The following is a 19,196-nucleotide window of genomic DNA, read 5'->3' as shown; positions in this document are numbered from 1 at the left end:
TGTAACACCCGCCGATTTGCTCATAAGAAGTCAAGTCCAGCCTAAACGAAAGATGCAAGAACAACAATGACACGTTGCACAAATCAGTTTTCACGGTGCAGATGAAAACACCGTAATGATCCACGTTTCAGAATGATGACCATACGATTTTGTACTGATGACTTCAATCTCGTAGCAATATAACCCGGTTACAGAAGCCTAATTTAAAGAGGTATAGCGCGATACAAAATTCTGCGTAGTTACGGCAAATTCTGGCATAAGGCACCGACTTTCGTTCAGGAATATGGCAGATTTCTTTTTTTTGATAGTCATATTTACGATAAACAATAAATGGAAAATATTATATAAATATCAAGGGAGGACATATTAAAGTATAGACTCAGATAATCAAACTTTTTTTTCTTGTTAAGACCAAATAGAATTTTATCAATTAGGCAAGAAACAATCTATGAGTAAATTCATGATTGTATATAATATTTAATTAAAATTCTTGCACACTAATATAGAAAATAAGGGCTGACAAGAGACAACCTTGGAGTAATTCTTGTATGTTCATTGAAGGATGGTGAGAGTGTTGGATTGTGGATGACTTGGCATTTGGTGTTTTCTGAAGAGTCCTTGGATAATCTTTACAATTTAATACCTTCCAAAGTTCATTTCTGTTAACTGAGGGCTGACTGCAATTCTATTTACTCCTCGATGATGACCCGTACTGTGGCAATTTGGTCAATACATGATCGACCGCATTGGATTCTGGGGAGTAGCTGAATTCCACTCCAGTTTTTGGCAGTTGTTTAGGTCGCCCTTCTTTGGAAACAAAATGATGTTACTTAAAGTCCAGGGATTTCGACTGTTTCCCAGATGTTTTCCAACAGGCCAGTATCAACATCAAGGTCTTCTCCAGGAGGTAGATTAGGAGCATCTGATATATCTTCTCCGTTTAAAAGTGGTCGATCTAGGTTTGTTATCACATTGCCATCTTTTCTTTCACTGGATTGGATGTGTAGGCGTATGATGTTGCACTCAGTTATAGTGTCATTTCTGCCCATTACATTCTTTGTTTTTAAAGCGAGCTATGACGTTCTTTTATCCTGTGTGATCCTTTCTCTTTACTTCGTTCCTAATGCGTATATGTTCGCTCGTCAACCATTCATTCAGCAATCTTGTCTTGACCTAATCAAGTTATAGCTTAATAGACATACGCTTCTCAGTTGTCTCGATTGTATCGTCAGAAACCATGATTTGTATTCCTTTGAGATGAAGTTATTCTTGGCATGTGGTGTTATATGTGGACTTTACTCTTTCCAATTTTTTGTCTACTGCGCCTCTTCCTTATTTTATACTTTAGCCTTCCAATCTGATCTTGTCTGGTTGCCATGACTATTTTGATCTTCAATTTAGCCACCATAAGTTCATGATCGGATGCAATATCAGCTCCTCGATAAGCTCTAATGGCTGTCATGTTCTTTCTCCATCTCCTGGCGACTCTAATGTGGTCTATCTGATTTCTAGTTGTCATCTCTGCAGACAGCCGGGTTGTTTTGTTTATATCCTTGTGAGGGATGTGGAATGTCGAACCTCCTATGACCATATCGTTCTAGCAGCAACAATCTGCATTCTGAGTTCTCCATTTTTTTTAATGTTACCAATTCATTCCTTCCCTGTGATGAGCTCTCCCTGTGTTATCTTTTCAAACTTTGGCATTCATGTCACCCATTACAATCAAGATACCCCAAGTGTTGTTCAATCTAGGGTAGCTTGGAGCTGGTTCTAAAACTCTTTTTTTCTTCTTCCACTGCTAAGTTAGTAAGAGCGTAGAATTGAATGACTGCTACTTTTTGTATATTTGACATAAATCTTTCTTGCCACGATAAATCTTTCACACACAGGATTTCATTCGATGAATGATGATTTGGACTTCATGTTAAGTGAGATATCTACTCCATGTTGATGGTTGCCATCCTCGTTTCGTGGTCCAGAGTACAGTAGTTTGCCCTGACGATAGTATGACCGCTTCGTCCCAAAATATCAAGGTTGTAGTCTCCATTTCTATTGCAGCCTTGGCAGGTTTCATATAATGTCTACATGCCCCAACTTACAATCATTGAGGCAGTCTTAAGGGAGAAACGGCGGACGAAAAATTATAGTTAAGTGAAATCGAATGTAGTTGGTAATACATATACACATATCACAAGTATATTTCAGGAATGTTGCATTGGCTTCAGATCATATAGTGAAAATATTAATTATTTTCGTAATTAAATATAATATGTAAAAGATGCATGTATAAATAACGGTATATACATGTGATTATTTTATCTTCAACAGATAAAAAGTATTATTGAGTACTATTTATAGTTTAATTGTTAATGAAAGACGTGCATTAGAAAGGTTTGACCAGGTTCTGCTGTAGTTGTAGTTCTAATAGTTGAGAGCATTCACATGGTCTTTAATTATTTCAGATCAGTGCTTTTGAGATTGTGTGTAATGTTGGATAGTATTTTGTTACAAATGTTAATAACGTATTATTATTATTTTTTATTGACTTTAAGTCTGAGAACAGTATAAAAATGGTCGGTGCCTAACGTATGCATTGTGATATAAAAAATCAACTAATAGCTGCAGAACGGGTGTTGGCACAGATGAAAGGAAAGTTGACAATACAGAATAAAAAGTCATTGCGTTTGTCTCATAATTTGGTAAGGGTTTTCCTTTATCATCGATCCCTTAAAAAATCAAGAAAAAAAAGTATCAATCTTGGAAGACAATTTAATGTATTCATGCATTTTCTATTTTTGTTGAGCATATTTGATTATGTAGTTCCATTACAACTTCCATATCGAATAACTATTTTTATAAGTCAACGGTATAAACATTGATATATCTTTGAAAAACATATGCTTTTAGCAAGTAAACTTTAACTATATATATTTTCTTTATATATTTACTATATATTCTTTTATGTGCCCCGTTTAACATCTTAATTCTAAATTTTGTCGAGAACACATATTTATTTGTACAACGTTCGGAAGTTAATACTTAAAAACCCAAACAGAGATTTGAGTGGAAGCAATATATTTCAAAGTGTCGTCCTTCAGTGAAAACTGCTTTGCCAAAACACCAGGCAATAGACATATTTCGAGATTCATTTTAGGCTCAATAAAATAGGTTAAATATATTAGCTTTTTTGTCTATGCGTATATTTTTGTTTCAAATATTATGTTCAAAAAGGATTAGAAAAAAGTGCTTTGAATGTTCTAGTGTGGACAGCTGTTTGATAACCGTAACTAAGAACCCAACTTAAAAATTAGAATCAACTGTAGTATGGTAAAACCGACAACCTTTCTGCGCACTTAGGACGTGAAACATCTTGAACGACTTCTTCTTGAACAGTTTTCATTCGTGCCGCAGTTTTAAAGTATCCAATTACTTCAATAGAGTAATACAGTAAGGGTGGTTTTGGAAGAGAGAGATGGTTAATATCACACCGCACATCGTTGTAATATTCATCTTAGTTACCGAGAGCAGCTTTGTGTTTGGAAAATCTATTGGCACCGAATCATCATCCGGTAAGACTAGTCTATAATAAATTTGGAGGAATATTGGCGTTCTGTTAATAATATTTCATAATATATGGTCTATGTAAAAACAGAAACTAACGGTTTGCATATAGATTCTCCTTCAGTCTCGAGAGGATTAAACGATTTGTGTTACATTCTTTTGATTACCGCTATAACATTGGTTCCCTTGATTACTCTTCCACCTCAGATAGTACAATTTTATATTTCAACCCAAAAGCTAAAGTGGGTGGGCTAAATTTTGAATTTAATTATCGAGAATGGGGAAACCAGCATTCGAAGAGAATCTGTTCCTCCCATGAAATCTTTAGAAAACTATGAAACGTAAAATGGTGGGAAATTTCTTGCAGAAATTTAATTTAGCTAGATCCCATAATCTCAGTTTCCGCTATATTGATGAAGTATTATCCTAGTTTCGGGGATTTGATACATAGCTTCTACCCGAAAGAACTTGTGATAAAGGATATTACAGACACAATGAAGTCAGCCTAGCATTTTGACATACACTTAGCGATCGATGGAATCGTGGATCGTTTCGGTAAAAAAACGACCGTTCAACGTGTCATATTTTTTCCTCTTCTCTTTCGTCTATCCCGGACTTGATTTTTTAGGAGCAACTCGGTGGGTGTTTATAAAAAAGCAGAGGACATTACTCTTCCGGTGCACCTGGTATATACCCCCAGTTTTTATTGGAGTCCGTTTACTCAATCATTTTTAATACTTTGTATGTATTATTTTGGTGAATTTATGTTTTCTGTCGTGAATGTCTGCTTTCCATGTCTGGTCTTTGTCCCTAGATAACATTCTTTTGACTAAGCTTAGAATCTTGGTTTCCTTGCATTGATGCTTTATGTCATATTTAATTTGACCTTATTCATTTACAGGGGTTACATTCTTCGGGAAAGTTGCTGATAGAATTGTTGATCGTATACTAGGCGGAAGTAAACAATTAAAAAACAAAGACTGCATAAGTAGGTTGATCAATAATCAAAATGGTCACTATGTACAAGCACTTCCAACATCATTATTTGACATTTCTGTTGTCTTTAAAATTACTTACCTGTAATAATTTAGAACTTGTCTATAATAAAGCATTTGAATACTGTTTCTACGAGTCAAAGAACTATCAGATATGACTTGATTTAGGTATGATTTTAGGTGGCTTGCAGTGGTATGATTCCTATACGTTCAAATCCAAAAAACGTGACCTAACGTGAACACATGAAAGACGATATCTATACACAATGTATCGAAATGAATATTGCAGATTACATATGTGATTAGGGAAACAAGACGTCACACATATGAATAAATCTCTAGCAATATAAAGTACCGCAAGTACTTAAGTTCGTACATGTTATAAACAAAAAAAATAGGGTTTTTTTCAAACGTTGTAAAACATTTAATGTTTATTTTTCTTAAATAACTATTTTTTTTTGTATGACTACTTTCGTGCTTATGTTTCATTATTCCAAAATTATATATACAACAAGAAATATGTCCATAAGAAATTATAATATGGCTCCAACATGCATGCATAATTATTGTACTTCCACAGCTAACAGACCATCAGACTGTGGAGAGTTAGACAAAATATTTTGTACTTCTGGAATCTATACAATTTATCCAGATGACACAGATGGTTTTGATGTTTTCTGTGAGATGGAGAAAGATGGCGGTGGTTGGACCGTAAGTTTTTGTTTAGTTCTAATCTTTATCAATTTTATTTCAACTATTTGTTAAAATTGATTTCAAAATTCATTAAGATGACATTTGCATAAAAAATGAAAACAAAAAAATATGCTCGGTATCTGCAAAGGACTCTAGGGATTTAAAATGTTTTACTTCTTGTTTTAGTTTAGTTTAGTTTAAACATATTTTATATGCAAATAAACAAATTTGGATTAGACATGAGTGATTCCAACTCACATGGTCTTCTATATACATGTAAGATAAAACACAATAAATTGCTGAACAAATAACGACCAGTGTAATGTACAGAAATTGGTATCTTAACCTTTTTACATTAGTAGGTCTAAATCACAAATCACAATAGACACGTGGCTTATAATAATATTATCATACACGAATAATAAAAGCTTGCCAGCCTCCAGGTACTGGTTAGCAAAGCTATCTGTAGCCTAATCCTACAACGTTACACAGTATGGACCTTTTCGAGTTTAGTTGTCAGGGCCTCAACATAATCAGGGACACTGGTTCTCTCAGAGTATTTGTATTACTTGTAGTCAAATCAAATCTATGGCCACAATTGTCTCTTTACCCATCATCATAAAGTGGGAGTTTAACCTAAGGTTTCATGAACAGAGGACCTATATACCAACATAAGAAACGGAAGAAGTTTGTCCCAATCTTTCTGGTTTTTAGAAGCAAACTTGCTAATCATGTCCTCAATGGTTCGATTTAATCTTTCCACTAACCCTGAACCTTGGGGATGAAATGGACTATTTCTAGTCTTGTCCATATTCAACTTTTTACACATTTCTGTAACCAGAGCTGATGTAAACTGTGTCCCCTGGTCTGAATGAATTTACAGTGGTAAACCAAATCTACAAATAAATTCTTCAAGTAATTTGTCTGCAACCGTGGCAGCTTTAATGTTGGGAAGGGCGTATGCTTCAGCATACCGAGTAAAATAATCTGTCACAATCAGGATGTATTTATTTCTGTTTTGGGTAATTGATACTGGTCCCAAGATGTCTAGAGATATTCTCTCTAAAGGTTTCCCCATTACATAGGTTTTTATTTGACCTCTATTTTGCCGGGTAGGTTGGTTCCTCTTTTGACATTCTGAGCAACGCTTACACCATCTTCAATAAATTTTGTATACCCAGCCCAATAAAACCTATGCCTCACTCTGGCCACTGTATGGTTAAACCCTAAATGTCCTGCTGATAAATCATTGTGCAATCTTGTCAGGATTTGATTGCGATAATCAGCAGGTAAAATATATTGTTGCGTTATTTCACTGGAATGTGTATCTTCCCACTTCCGGTAGAGAATACCTTCACTAATTGTAAGACGATTCCATTGACTCCAATAAGTCTTATGTGCCTGGCTTAACATAGAAATTTCTGGCAATTTAGGTTTTTCAGGGTTTTGTTTCTAGGTTAAAACAGTTTTAATTACAGGGTCATTTAATTGGGTCTGTCTCAGTTCGTCCTTAGATTTGAATTCTAGCCAATTGTGGAAATTGGGGTTGGTTCAACACCTTTGTCAGTTAACACATCAACAACACTTAATGACACTTCATTGACTGTGTATTCATTTTCTGTTTGATCACGTTTGTCGCAATGCTTGCAATCAGTGCAGGGTCTACGGGACAGACCATCAGCATTACAATGCCTTACCCAAGCCCTATGTTTAATGGTAAAAGTGTAGGTTCCAAGAATTTCTAACCAGCGTGCTAGCTGTCTCTCTTGGTCAAACGAATTAAGGGCCCCGTGGTCAGTCCTAATTGTAAATTTTACTCAATACAAATAATGGTTGTATTGGTTCACTGCAGCTACAATAGCCAACAACTCTCTCCTCGTCACACAGTACTGGCGCTCAGTTTTCGACAGTGTACGACTGTAATATGCTATTTCGCACTATCTTTCCTCATCCGAAACTTGGGATAGCACAGCCCTGATACAAGTGTCACTAGCATCAGTGTCGGGAATAAATTCTGTCAGACAGGAATAGGTCAGAATTGGGCTAGTTTCTAGCTTGGTTTTTAGGGTTTCAAAAGCTTTGTTACACAGCTCATCCCATTTAAAAAGTATATTTTGCTGTGAGAGGCGATGCAGTGGTTGTGCAAGCTTGGCAAAATCCTTGATAAATTTTCTGTAATAAGAACAGATGGACACAAATGCTCGCATATCCTTCACAGTTTTTGGAATAGGCCAAGATTTAATAGTTTCAACCTTGCCCGGGTCAGGAGAAATACCCTCCCCATTTACAACATGCCCTAGAAATGACACCCGTTTCTGTAAAATGAAACACTTTTCATGAGATATCTTGAGGCCAGTTTGCTTTATCCTGTTAAGTTCTTCTCTAAGTCTGACTAGGTGTTCATAAAAGGTTTGTGAAAAGACAGTTATATCATCAAGATATACTACGCATGTTTCCCACTCTAACCCTGACAAGACATATTCCATAAGTCTGGAAAAAGTTACCCCTGCGTTGTACAGTCCAAAGGCATGCGAACAAAGTTGAATTACCCTTTACTAGTGACAAATGCCGTCTTTATTGCATCATGTCCATCTCTACTTGATGGTATCCACTTGATAGGTCTACTGTACTGTACCATGTATTGCATCTAGACAATCATCTATTCTTGGGAAGTGAAAGCTATATTTCACTGTCAAGTCATTTAATTTTCTGAAGTCAATACAGAGACGAATGGATTGATCTCGCTCGCGTACCACTACAATAGGGGAGCTCAAGGGAGAGGTAGATACACGCACAATGCCATTGTCCAGCATTTGCTCTTTTTCATCGTCTACTTCTTGTCTTTGAGCAAGGGGTATCCGTCGGAGTTTTGTTTAACCAGTGGGGCATTATTGGTGTTTATTTGGGGTTTAATCACACCAGTCTGTCCAAGGTCACTTTTGGTCTTGGCAAAGGTATTTGCATATTGGGCAAGCAGGTTTTCTACATTGTGATATTGATCAATATTCAGGTTTTCTTTGCACTTATCAATTACTACCTCCATATGGTCAGGCAACATGTGATCAGACAAATCTGTATTGTCAGAGACAGCTGACTGGTCAACTATATCAGAGTCGCGTATGGTCTCCCCTGTACCAGCACAAGTATTTTTATACAACGTTTTCTACCTTGTGATATTGATCAGTATTCAGGTTTTCTTTGCACTTATCAATTACTACCTCCATATGATCAGGCAACATGTGGTCAGACAAATCTGTATTGTCAGAGACAGCTGACTGGTCAACTATATCAAAGTCGCGTATGGTCTCCCCTGTACCAGCACAAGTATTTTTATACAACGTTTTCTACATTGTGATATTGATCAGTATTCAGGTTTTCTTTGCACTTATCAATTACTACCTCCATATGATCAGGCAACATGTGGTCAGACAAATCTGTATTGTCAGAGACAGCTGACTGGTCAACTATATCAAAGTCGCGTATGGTCTCCCCTGTACCAGCACAAGTATTTTTATACAAGGTTTTTGGTAAGTTTGACAGATCCATAACTCTCAGAGGTATCTTTTCACCTATGTAAGTACATACTGATCTTGCCATTATGACCTCTTGATTTTTCAATGAATCACTGGTATTATCCATTACCATGGTAGTGCCACAAGGTATGGTTTCTGGAAGTTTGGCAAAAATAATGGTCTCACTATTTGGAGGCAAGGTTACTCGCTTCTCAAGGGTAATCCTGATTACTTTGGGTACCTGACTCTCTAACTGGCAATCAATAGATTCTTTATTAAAAACAAAGCTTTTATTTTTAATGTCAATCACACAGTGATTGTCGAACATAAAATCATACCCCAAATACTATAGGAATATCAATTTTAGCTACCAGAAAATTTTTGTAAATATATTGCTTGCCTATTAATAAAGGCACTTTTATGCAGGCAACAGGTTTAACATTTCTACCATCACCTACTTTCAAGTCATTTTCATAAGTATTTAATCTAGCTTTACAATGGTTAGGTAACTTTTAAAAAATTCGGGGGGTTCAAAACACAGGTAGATGCACCCGTATCTAATAAACAATGTAAACTTGTATCAAAAAGTTGTGCTTTCACGAAAAGTCCATTATTATTATGGTTAACTTTTAAAATATTGGGTCATTTTACATCAACATTTGCTGGGAGATAATCCTCTTTACCAGCAGTCATTAGTTTTCCTGACCTCCAACATGGTTATTTTTGGACTGTCCTTTATAATGGAATTTTTGGTTATCAGGCCTATTAATATTAATAAACTGCCCATTGTACATTTGCTGAACGAATTTCTGGTTCTCAGCCATGCGTTTCTTACACTGGGACTTGTAATGCCCTAGTTCACCACAATAGAAACATCTCCTATTCTCTTGGTGATCTGTTTTGCATGTTTCATGCTTGGGTTGTGTGGCACATTTTCACTTGAAAGTTTTCTTAAGAATGGCCTTCTGTGACTCGAATGGAAAGCCTCATATTTCAATGCCAGGTTAAGTGCATCATCAGTTGTATCAATATTGGACTGCGTAATAGCCCAAGCTACGTCAAAGTCATTAATGGCCTCCCTAGAACAACGGTAAGCTATGCTATCTTGGGTCTCTTGTAGAGCCTGAGGATATGGCAACCGCACTAATCTCTTAATATCCTGGGCAAGCTCTGGTAAGGATTCACCCTTTTTACGGGTTCGGGTATCAATGAGGGGTCTGAACATTTCTGTTTGATTTGCTGGAGCAAATCTTCTATCTAAAGTAGTGATTATCTCATTATAAGTAGGGGACAGTTGGTATCAATGTTTCCTAAAATTGCTAGAGCACTGCCCTCCATGCATGAAATAAGTTTTCTGACTTCATTAGACCAACCATTTAACTGAGCTACAATTTCAAAATGGACCTTATAGTCAGACCATCTTGACTTGCCTCTGAAATTGTTTGGTTTTGTATAACCTACATTTCCAAACTCGGGTAACTTTGTTTGAGACACAGATATATTTTTGGCTAATGACTTGTTTATGACGGCCCTTATAGTAGTAGGTTTAATCAGGGTGCCTGAATTTGGTGCACCTGAAACTAAATTGCTACCACAAGTTTTTTTTAATAGGCATAAATGCACATTTAGTTTGAATTTTGTTCCAGGGCTATTGATACACTTAATTCTCGATTGTTTGACTTATTCTTGTCATTCTCAGGATAAATTTGTGAATTTGATAACCTTAAGCTTTGGCTAATGGCAGATTTTTCAAAACTTGCAGACAATGGGAATATTTTATCTACTACATTATCTGTTCGTTTTTCCATGGCTGCGGTCAAATTCATTATTTTCTTGTTTCAGAGAGTCAAATTTTGTGTCAAATCTTGTTTCAAACTCAGTGGCCTGGCTATTTAGTTTTACATCAAAATCACTTGCTAACTGCAGTAGTTTCCGGTTGAAACTAGAAGTGATTCTTTCAACTCTCTCATTTATGTGTGCATCAAATTGGTTCTTAAAGCCTTCTACTTTCTGGTTTTGGTCAATAATTCCTCTGTTGAAATCACTCAGAACACTAGTAAGAACATCGACTTTTGTACTGAGCAAGTGTACTTCATAAGGGTGCACATTTGATGGTGTTAATATTTCTGGTGAAATGTACCATAACTCTGTATGCTCATGACTGGGGGTTGGTTAGAACTTGATAATTCAGGCCCTCTTTTACTCAACACATCCTTCATCATGTGAAATATCTGCATCATAATCACTATAATGATCAGTCATTTTTATAACACAATTCAGAGTTAATCATTTGTAAAAATATAGAATGAGGGAAATCGTATTCCACCGCCAGGCACCAAAATGTCGCGTTTGAGCGGGAGTCACCCAAAACACTGGTTTTATTTATTTTTCTGGTAGCAAAGTTAACCTTGGTAGCAGGTTAAGTGTGGCCGAACATGATATGGCACTGGTTTGTTTAATATATATAAGTAAAATATATATTGTTTAGTCTAAGGAAGAGAAACTTAAATACATAACAATTCATTGATACACGAATATTAATAAAACAGCAATTTTCATACAATAAGCACACGCTTGATTAATCCAAGGACCCCCTTAAATGTATGTGTGACTGGAATAGGATTCAGAGTTCATAGTAGTAGCAAGGTAAATATTTAGGACTGGTATTCAGGTCAGGTCGGGTCACCACGTCATAAATCAATAATGTATGTAAATTAGTAGGCGTACATCTAAACTAGGTATCCACTGGGGTGCATACAGATACAGATGAAATCCAACAGGTCAGGTTTTAATAGCTTATACAGAAAATGCACGGTATGGTTCCTTGGTCTCCGAATCTGAATTGTCGTCTGTGTAAGCGTAATTCATATGAAACTCCGCATCTCCACTGTGATGCTGTGGTGCGCCATTGATTAGACGAATAAACGATCCCCCGATTACAGGGCCTCACACTGTGTAGTTGACGTCCAGAAATTGGATAATGGCGCTGAATGAAAATAAAGTAAACATCTACTACTTCGAACGGGGTAAAGGGCCTTAACACATACTAGTAAGTAAAAGGGTAACAATATATCCCTTAACGTTATTGTGAGGATAAATCTGAAGGGGTCAAGAAATAGGAATCAGGCCGAACCAAAACAGGGACTGAGAAACAGTGAGGACAAGCCATGCCTAAACGACTTTCCCCGAATAGCATACAATACAATAAATATAACAATGTCTTTATCAACAAATGGCTGATAATAATATCAGCATACACGAATAATAAAAGCTTGCCAGACTGCAGGTACTGGTTAACATAGCTATCTGTAGCCTACTCCTACAACGTTACATTCCATTACTTGGTTTGTAAAATATACAACCTTGGTTTTGTCACGGTAGATGTCTACCTTCCAGACCATTGTTGTAGTTAATCAACTTTTGAGTTAATGGTATGCTGTATTGTTATGTGATTCTGTGACGAACAGCCTATTGATGTATCATTATCAAATAATCTTGTAAAACTATTCAAATCATCAGATACATCATTTATAAAATAGTAAGAGTCCAAGAACAGAACCTTGTGGAACTGCCATACCTTATCAGATTCCTTCGAAATATCACAGAACACAACACATGTATTATATCTTTTGTTTTGAGCTTCATATGTATTATGATAAATCTCAGTTAGTTGATGAACTGTACTGTGCCAAGCCATGATCCCCGACTGAAATTTATATAACAATGAGTTTGTAATAAGATAGTTGTAAATGTACTTACATGTTACTCTATCAAAGACCTTTCCGATGCAACTTAATAGCACCATCGGTCGATAATTAGAAGGCAGAGACTTTTACCATTTTTAAAGCAAGGCATACCTGAAGCAAGCTTCCAAAACTCCAGAAACATCCCGTCGATAATGATTTATTAAATAGAATATTTAACGGGACATATATACTATCAGCGGTGTACTTGTATATTTGGTGACTAATACTATTATACCCTGACGCCTTTCTCAATTTCAGGACTTTTAGAACACCAAAAACGTTTTTTCTAGTAACTATAATGTTGTTTATTGACTGATTATTTTGGTTGCAAATTCTGGATTTTCATGGTTAATCGTAGAAATTGGTTAAGGAAGTCCGACATGAATTCGAGATCAAGTTTGTTTCTAGTTGAATCGTGAAGTGCTGATATATGCGTAAATGAATCCAAGCCTTTCATGATCTTTTTTACTAAACCCCAGAATATCTTGGGGCTTGAACCGGCATTAAGCATGTCATCTACGCTTAAGCAGAATAGTTCCCTAGCGTACTTGATTAAGTTAGTCACCTTCAGTGTGACATCACCATGCTACACATCACGATTAGGAGATACTACAACCGGGTATAGAAGAGTTCCCTGTTCATTATCATCATACCGCGTTCCCTTATTTATATAATTAGGAATGTTACAGATCTCAATAATGTCCTTCAATGTGTTCTTACTCTCCGATAATGAATTCACGTTAAGATCACCAGTGATAACGACATTTGGCGTTTAATTCAAGGCCTGTTCAATGGATACTTGAAAACTTTCCGGAGAGGGATTTGTCGCTTCAATAGACAGCACGTAATAGCAACTTAAAACGAGAAGAGCAAACTTCTAGTCATATAAGCTCTCTGTTCGAATATTCTAGATCATCGCGATGAATTACTATGAGCTAACCCGTATGATATATTGACACATACCCTTGGCAATTTCGATCTTTGCGAATGGGGTTGTTAGAAAACCCGGTTATATGAATATGGGGTGGGATGGTTCCATCTCAGTAGGTTTCAGAAATACACAAGATCGATGATTCATGAGTTAGGTTTTCAACTTAAGAAAGCTTGTGCTTAAAGCTCCTAATATAAATATGCATGATTGCAAAAAGATTATCAACCTAGGGATCCGGATTTTCACTGATGTCATTGCTGAGTATTAAAAGAATCACAAGTATGAAATAATTGTTTTCAGTGAATGGCTCAAAAATGTATGTCTGGTAAGCGAAAACGAATGATTTTAAGGCAGGCATAAGGATTCCTAGAAACAAATAGTGTATACTGTATCCGTATATATACACAGGCCTCCTCTAGACACGAGAAAAACATGAAGGCATGTAGTCGCTCCACGTCATGCGGCAAAGAACAACGTACGCAGTTTTCGAAAAACAAAATAATTCAGCACTCGAGGTATTAGTTGTCAAAACTGAAAATGACAAAGAAAATAGGAAATAAACTAAAATACAGATAACAGATACAGATTCTCCCATTATAGGATTAAAACAGACCAGGAACAGTTCGGAAATGTTACTGGTTTATGTCATATTTTTTTGGTAATGTCTTTAATTAGTGTTTATATTATGATCAAATTATTATATACATATGGAGTTATATATATTAGTTAATCTTTTCTATTGTCAGCTGTTGAAAATGTATAGTTAAGTAAATTCCATATAATGAGAATGATACATTAACGTTATACAAAACCAAATTAAAATATAAATATTTACATCATTAAAGATAAATAACAATGAACTATAAATATACCGAGTAATCTGAACTGAATGACACTCGAAAATGTAGATTTTGCACATCAAAAATGATATATTAAACAGGCTTGAACAAGTATGTAACATTTGTCAAGTTTGTCATTTTATTTTTTTTATTTTTTTTATTCATTAAGGAATTATAGATATGAATTATACAATGGATTCCTTTGAATTCTTTCTTTTCATTGTAGATAGAGTTTTTAACTTTCCAGTTACGGAAACGGCATATAATTTGAGCCTTTCCTCGTCGGTCAATTTCACCAATGATGTGGGATCTCAAATATTATCTTCCGATATTTGAAAACCATGCATTTGTTTGCAAATGCTGATTTTTTTGTTGTCTGTTTCTTGTAACTAATATTGTAGCAGTGGTACATTGTGGAACCTCAGCACTTCAATTTGATCTTCGAGTTCGTAAACATAATCTGTGAGGCTTTGATTTTGATCTTCAACCTGCTCAATAACTTGAGATAATTCCGTGATAATATCATCTTGTTTTACTTATTTATCTGCGTATTTAGACACGGCATCGCTTACAGCTTTTCCTACGATTGTCTCAATTGTATCAGTTCCAGTTGCTTCTATGGTATCTGACATTTTTGCTACCAACGAGTCTATGAATTTTGAACTTGAAAGCACTGCATTGAGGGTGGTATTTATTAATTCGGTCGTGTTACATTTTCCCCCGGTTGGTTTGAATGTTTCCGGTTCATATAAATTATCCTGGCTGGCTTACACAGGACAGGTCCGAGGCCGAACTACCCAATGGGGATAGTAATGGATGACTATGTGGTTGACTATCAACATTTTGGCTCAGCGGGGTCGTTAAAACCATCACTCTTATTGCTTGGTGTCTTTGCGTATTATTCTTTGATACCGTGGATGTTATGACAGATTTCTATGTTGAAATGTATGTTTTCGTTTAAGCGGTCTGTTTGGTCAATATACAGAAATAAGAACATGGGTCAAATATTCTACTTCTGCAAGTCTTTGCAAGTCTGTATGATTAAATTGACCAGTTTTGACCATGTGTAACATGTTTATTTCCGAATGTTTCTTCCGGGTTTTACTTAGCTGTTTACACCTGTCGCCATCTTGTTTATATCTTGCTTTAGGTCTTACAACGGCGTCTGAATGGTATGGTAAACTTTTACAGAAACTGGGCAGCGTACAAAAACGGATTCGGTTCATTAAGCGGAGAATTCTGGATAGGTATAATCGAAGTGATGGCTCAACAAATGCTAGGAGAGTTATCAAATAAAGGAAAAGTCACCATTCACGACTTCTTAATGTCAATAATCTTTGAAGCCAAGCTAGCAAACGTTACACAGTACACTATCTTACATTATCTGCTCTGTCATGTTGGTTTTTTAAAGGATTTTTAAAGTTCATCACTTATTTCACTTAAATGCATGATCTCAGTGGAAAAAGACATACATTCAAGATTGTCAAACACTCGATAAATAACAATAAAAATTGCTTGTAGAATATTTCATCAATATACTTGAGCAAATTGATAAGTTTAAGCACATCATATAAACATTGACCCTGTCATAAGTGTACATATACAGAAGGTATTCAGAACATATGTTTTTTTTTCAGGAAACGATCATCTTCACCAAATTAGTTCTCAGGGATTTTACTCTGTACGAGTAGACCTAGGAGATTTCGAGAATAATCATAAATATGCGAAGTACACCAAATTTTCTGTTGGACCTGAGAGCTCCGGATATGAACTCAAAATTGAAGGCTACAGTGGTGATGCAGGTACGTTGCTTCATTTCCATTTCCTTGTAACTGAATTATTAAACGAATACAAAATGTATGACGTAACAAGCGATATTTTCTGTTACATTCGTATTATAGTATTACATCCAATGTTTGTTATTAGAGGTAGACGTAAAAATAATAATAGTTATAAGGCCTATACTGCTACCACACTCTCCAAAGAAGAGATCTGTGCTATCCTTTTTTGGTCTCTCTACCCAAGACGATTATTATAATCTACCGTCTATGCACTGGATCACTTCAAACAACGCTACATAGCTGGATCAGCAAAATGTACCGGCAAACCTCTTTCATAACTTTTAACTTCTATACTCACAGCTGTCAAAGGGGGTCTCAAGTCCTACCACGACACTTGTTTTTCCCGTATTGGTATTCGGAAGGTCTTCTGGAAACCCTCAAATCAAGATTATTATCAGAATACAATAGCATTAAAACTTGTGATTTTCACCTCTTTACACTTCTATTCCCCATACTCAATTAAAAACCCGACTCTAAATTATTATAAATCGATGCTTCTAAAAACAGACGGTACACCTAGATACACGTATATAGTTCTTGGAAGATATTTCCCATACTTTGTAAAATATCCAAATCATATACAAAATATATCGAACAAGATGTTTTAAAAATGCAGGAATTTTTTTCCACAATATATTTTTCTAGTATGGTGGACGCATTTTTCAACAAACGGTTAGCATTCCAATGGGAGGAAATTGTGCCCCTCTACATGGTTGACCTATTCGTAACTCTCATGAGGGTGATTTATATCTGATCTGATCAAAAAGAAGGAACATCGTTTAGCAAAATCATCTTATCTCCGTTTTCGCTAGTTTCTGGGATTTATACATCGCATCTACCCCCAAAGAACTTGAATTAAAGGATACTACACAGTAAAGTCAGCCGCATATCTAGACCTACACTTAGAGATCGATGGTAAAGGAAAACCTTTGACCAACTAAACGATAAACGCGATGACTTTTCATCCCTATTGTCAATTTGTCTTTCATCAATGTCAACATCCCTTCAGCACCTGCATATTGAGTTTTCATAACTCACGCGTTATGCCAAAGCTTTCTGTAACTATGCAGACTTTTTGTACCGCGCTATATTTCTTACAATTAGGCTTCTAGAACAGGGTTATTTTGCTACAAGATTGAAGTCATCACTACAGAGGTTTTATGGTCATCATCATGTACTCCTGTGTCGTTACGATGTATCCATCTGCACCATGGAAACTGATTTGTTCAACGTATCAGGGTTTTCTTTTCCTCTTTCGTCTACCCTGGACTTGACTTTTTATGAGCAATTCAATGGGAATTTCTACAAAAGCACTAGAACACTCTTATCCCACCGGTGTACCTGATCCATGCGCCTAGCGTTTAGTGGAGTACGAGTTGCGCACTTACTTAGTTATTTTGTATGCATCATTCTGGTTATTTGATGTTCTTTGTTGTGTGTGTCTGTTTCCATATTTGGTCCTTGTCCCTGGATAACATTCTTTAGATTTTCAAGAGAATCTTCGTTCCCTTGGTTACTCTTTCATAGTAAACGTTTACAATATGTAAACAAATACTTGCAAATGCTGTTTAGATGTGGTAATTCCTTTTATCACCTATCATTCTTATAATAAATGTATCTATTTAATCCACTTGTTATTTCGTGACACAAATTGGGAATTCATTGACAATCGCAAATTTTATTTTCCCATTAATCAATATTCTTTGTGAAACTTATTTCAATGCCAAAGAGGAGCATGTAATATAGAAAAATAACGGCACAACCTAAACTTTGTTTAGTTTTGAAAAAGGATTCATTTTGCAAGTACAGGCCTGCAGTAACTAAAATGATTGTTTTGTTTGACATCATCACAAACAGTCTAATATCTTATTACATTAAGATGAATAGTTTCTGTTTTACATTTTAAAAGGTAACAGTTTAGGAGGTCATAATGGAAATAAATTTACCACAAAAGACAAAGACAATGATCGATCGAATGACAACTGTGCCGAACGGTTTAAGGGAGCATGGTGGTATACCAGCTGTCATAGTAGTAATTTAAATGGATTATATCTGAGGGGAAATCACACGTCAGCAGCTGATGGAGTTAACTGGCATGGTTGGAAAGGACATAATTATTCTCTACAGACAACAACCATGATGATCAAAAGACTTTGAGTCGTTTTGTTTAACAGTACTTTATAAGCGATTTTGAAGAACCGCTTTCTTTTACTTCATTGTGCGCTCATAAAAGAGCAGTTATTCAGATGTGATGTCTTATATAAACTATGGCGACTATATTGTTTTCTTGTATTTAAGTTGCATACAAGCTCAAACTAAAACATTTTAAAGAAACACAAATTAAAACACCCTTAAAAACAATAATCCAAAATTGTTTCATTATTTGGTCTTTTATACTGTATAGTGTATATTGTACGTATAGTGATTCTTATATACAATACGATTAATGCCTATTGCTCTTGTCAGAATTGTAGCCACTTACGAAAAAAAAAAGAATTCGAAAAGACAGCAAGGGGCTATCACAGACACGCCGAAAGAATCAACTCCTTATACACAAAGCAGTACCGATCACCAGATAGTGAATGAGAGAGATAAACTCTGAGGGCCTCAACTTTTTTTTTTATTTTTATCATTGCCTTCCTATGGATGCTTCTGTTAGTTTCAGTTTTGGGGTTTTTTATGATTGATACCAGAAACATGGAGCTGCGCTTGTCAGAGATATACAGAATTTGAATTACAGAGGTATTTATAAGTAAATAAACTGAAAATCTTATAAACTTTGGTTGGTTTATTAAATTTTGCTTGGCAGACAATTGTTCCGGGCAGAGCTTTCTGGTGTCGCCTGATAATTGCAACTTGCTAAAAAAACAACCTTGGCTTGGGATTAGGCTTTCTTTAAGTATGAAAGCGGATTTAGTGGTTTAGTTGATTGTTTTAGAAGGTTTAATTGGCTTTCAGTTATGCTCTGTTCGAGGGGTCTAATGAGGCTATTGATCTATATACAGATAGTGCAGGGGCAGACATAACGGATGCGGAAATAAATTCATGCTCAGTGGCCAAGTTATTGGAAACTGAGGA

At 35.8% G+C, this 19,196-nt stretch overlaps 1 protein-coding gene across 2 annotated transcripts; it reads left to right on the top strand.

Moving 5' to 3' along the window:
- Positions 1-3,410: 3,410 nt before the first annotated feature.
- On the top strand, positions 3,411-18,895 carry LOC148621730 (ficolin-1-like). 2 transcript variants are annotated; one of them, XM_088576410.1, is made up of 6 exons: positions 3,411-3,569; positions 4,463-4,549; positions 5,137-5,267; positions 15,428-15,524; positions 15,915-16,079; positions 18,028-18,895. In XM_088576410.1, exons 1-6 carry the CDS (start codon positions 3,473-3,475, stop codon positions 18,273-18,275), a joined length of 825 nt encoding a protein of 274 aa, XP_088432536.1. In that variant the 5' UTR covers positions 3,411-3,472; the 3' UTR covers positions 18,276-18,895. The 2 variants fall into 2 exon arrangements, with proteins under 2 accessions (XP_088432536.1, XP_088432537.1); XM_088576411.1 differs by lacking the exon at positions 4,463-4,549 and having other exon boundaries at positions 3,415-3,569.
- The last annotated feature ends 301 nt before the right edge of the window (positions 18,896-19,196 follow it).

The sequence above is a fragment of the Perna viridis genome, chromosome 3, assembly GCF_037379345.1.
Source record: "Perna viridis isolate PV_CMFRI_1.1 ecotype Kerala chromosome 3, ASM3737934v1, whole genome shotgun sequence".
Classification (NCBI taxonomy): domain Eukaryota; kingdom Metazoa; phylum Mollusca; class Bivalvia; order Mytilida; family Mytilidae; genus Perna; species Perna viridis.
The sequence above is the reverse complement of the archived record's forward strand: the minus strand, read 5'-3'. Positions and strand labels throughout refer to the sequence as shown.

Coding starts and splice junctions, on each gene's coding strand:
- LOC148621730 (XM_088576410.1), top strand. CDS start 3,473: ATGGTTAATATCACACCGCACATCGTTGTAATATTCATCTTAGTTACC. Junction 3,570..4,462: donor TGGCACCGAATCATCATCCG/GTAAGACTAGTC, acceptor ATTCATTTACAG/GGGTTACATTCTTCGGGAAA. Junction 16,080..18,027: donor AGGCTACAGTGGTGATGCAG/GTACGTTGCTTC, acceptor ACATTTTAAAAG/GTAACAGTTTAGGAGGTCAT.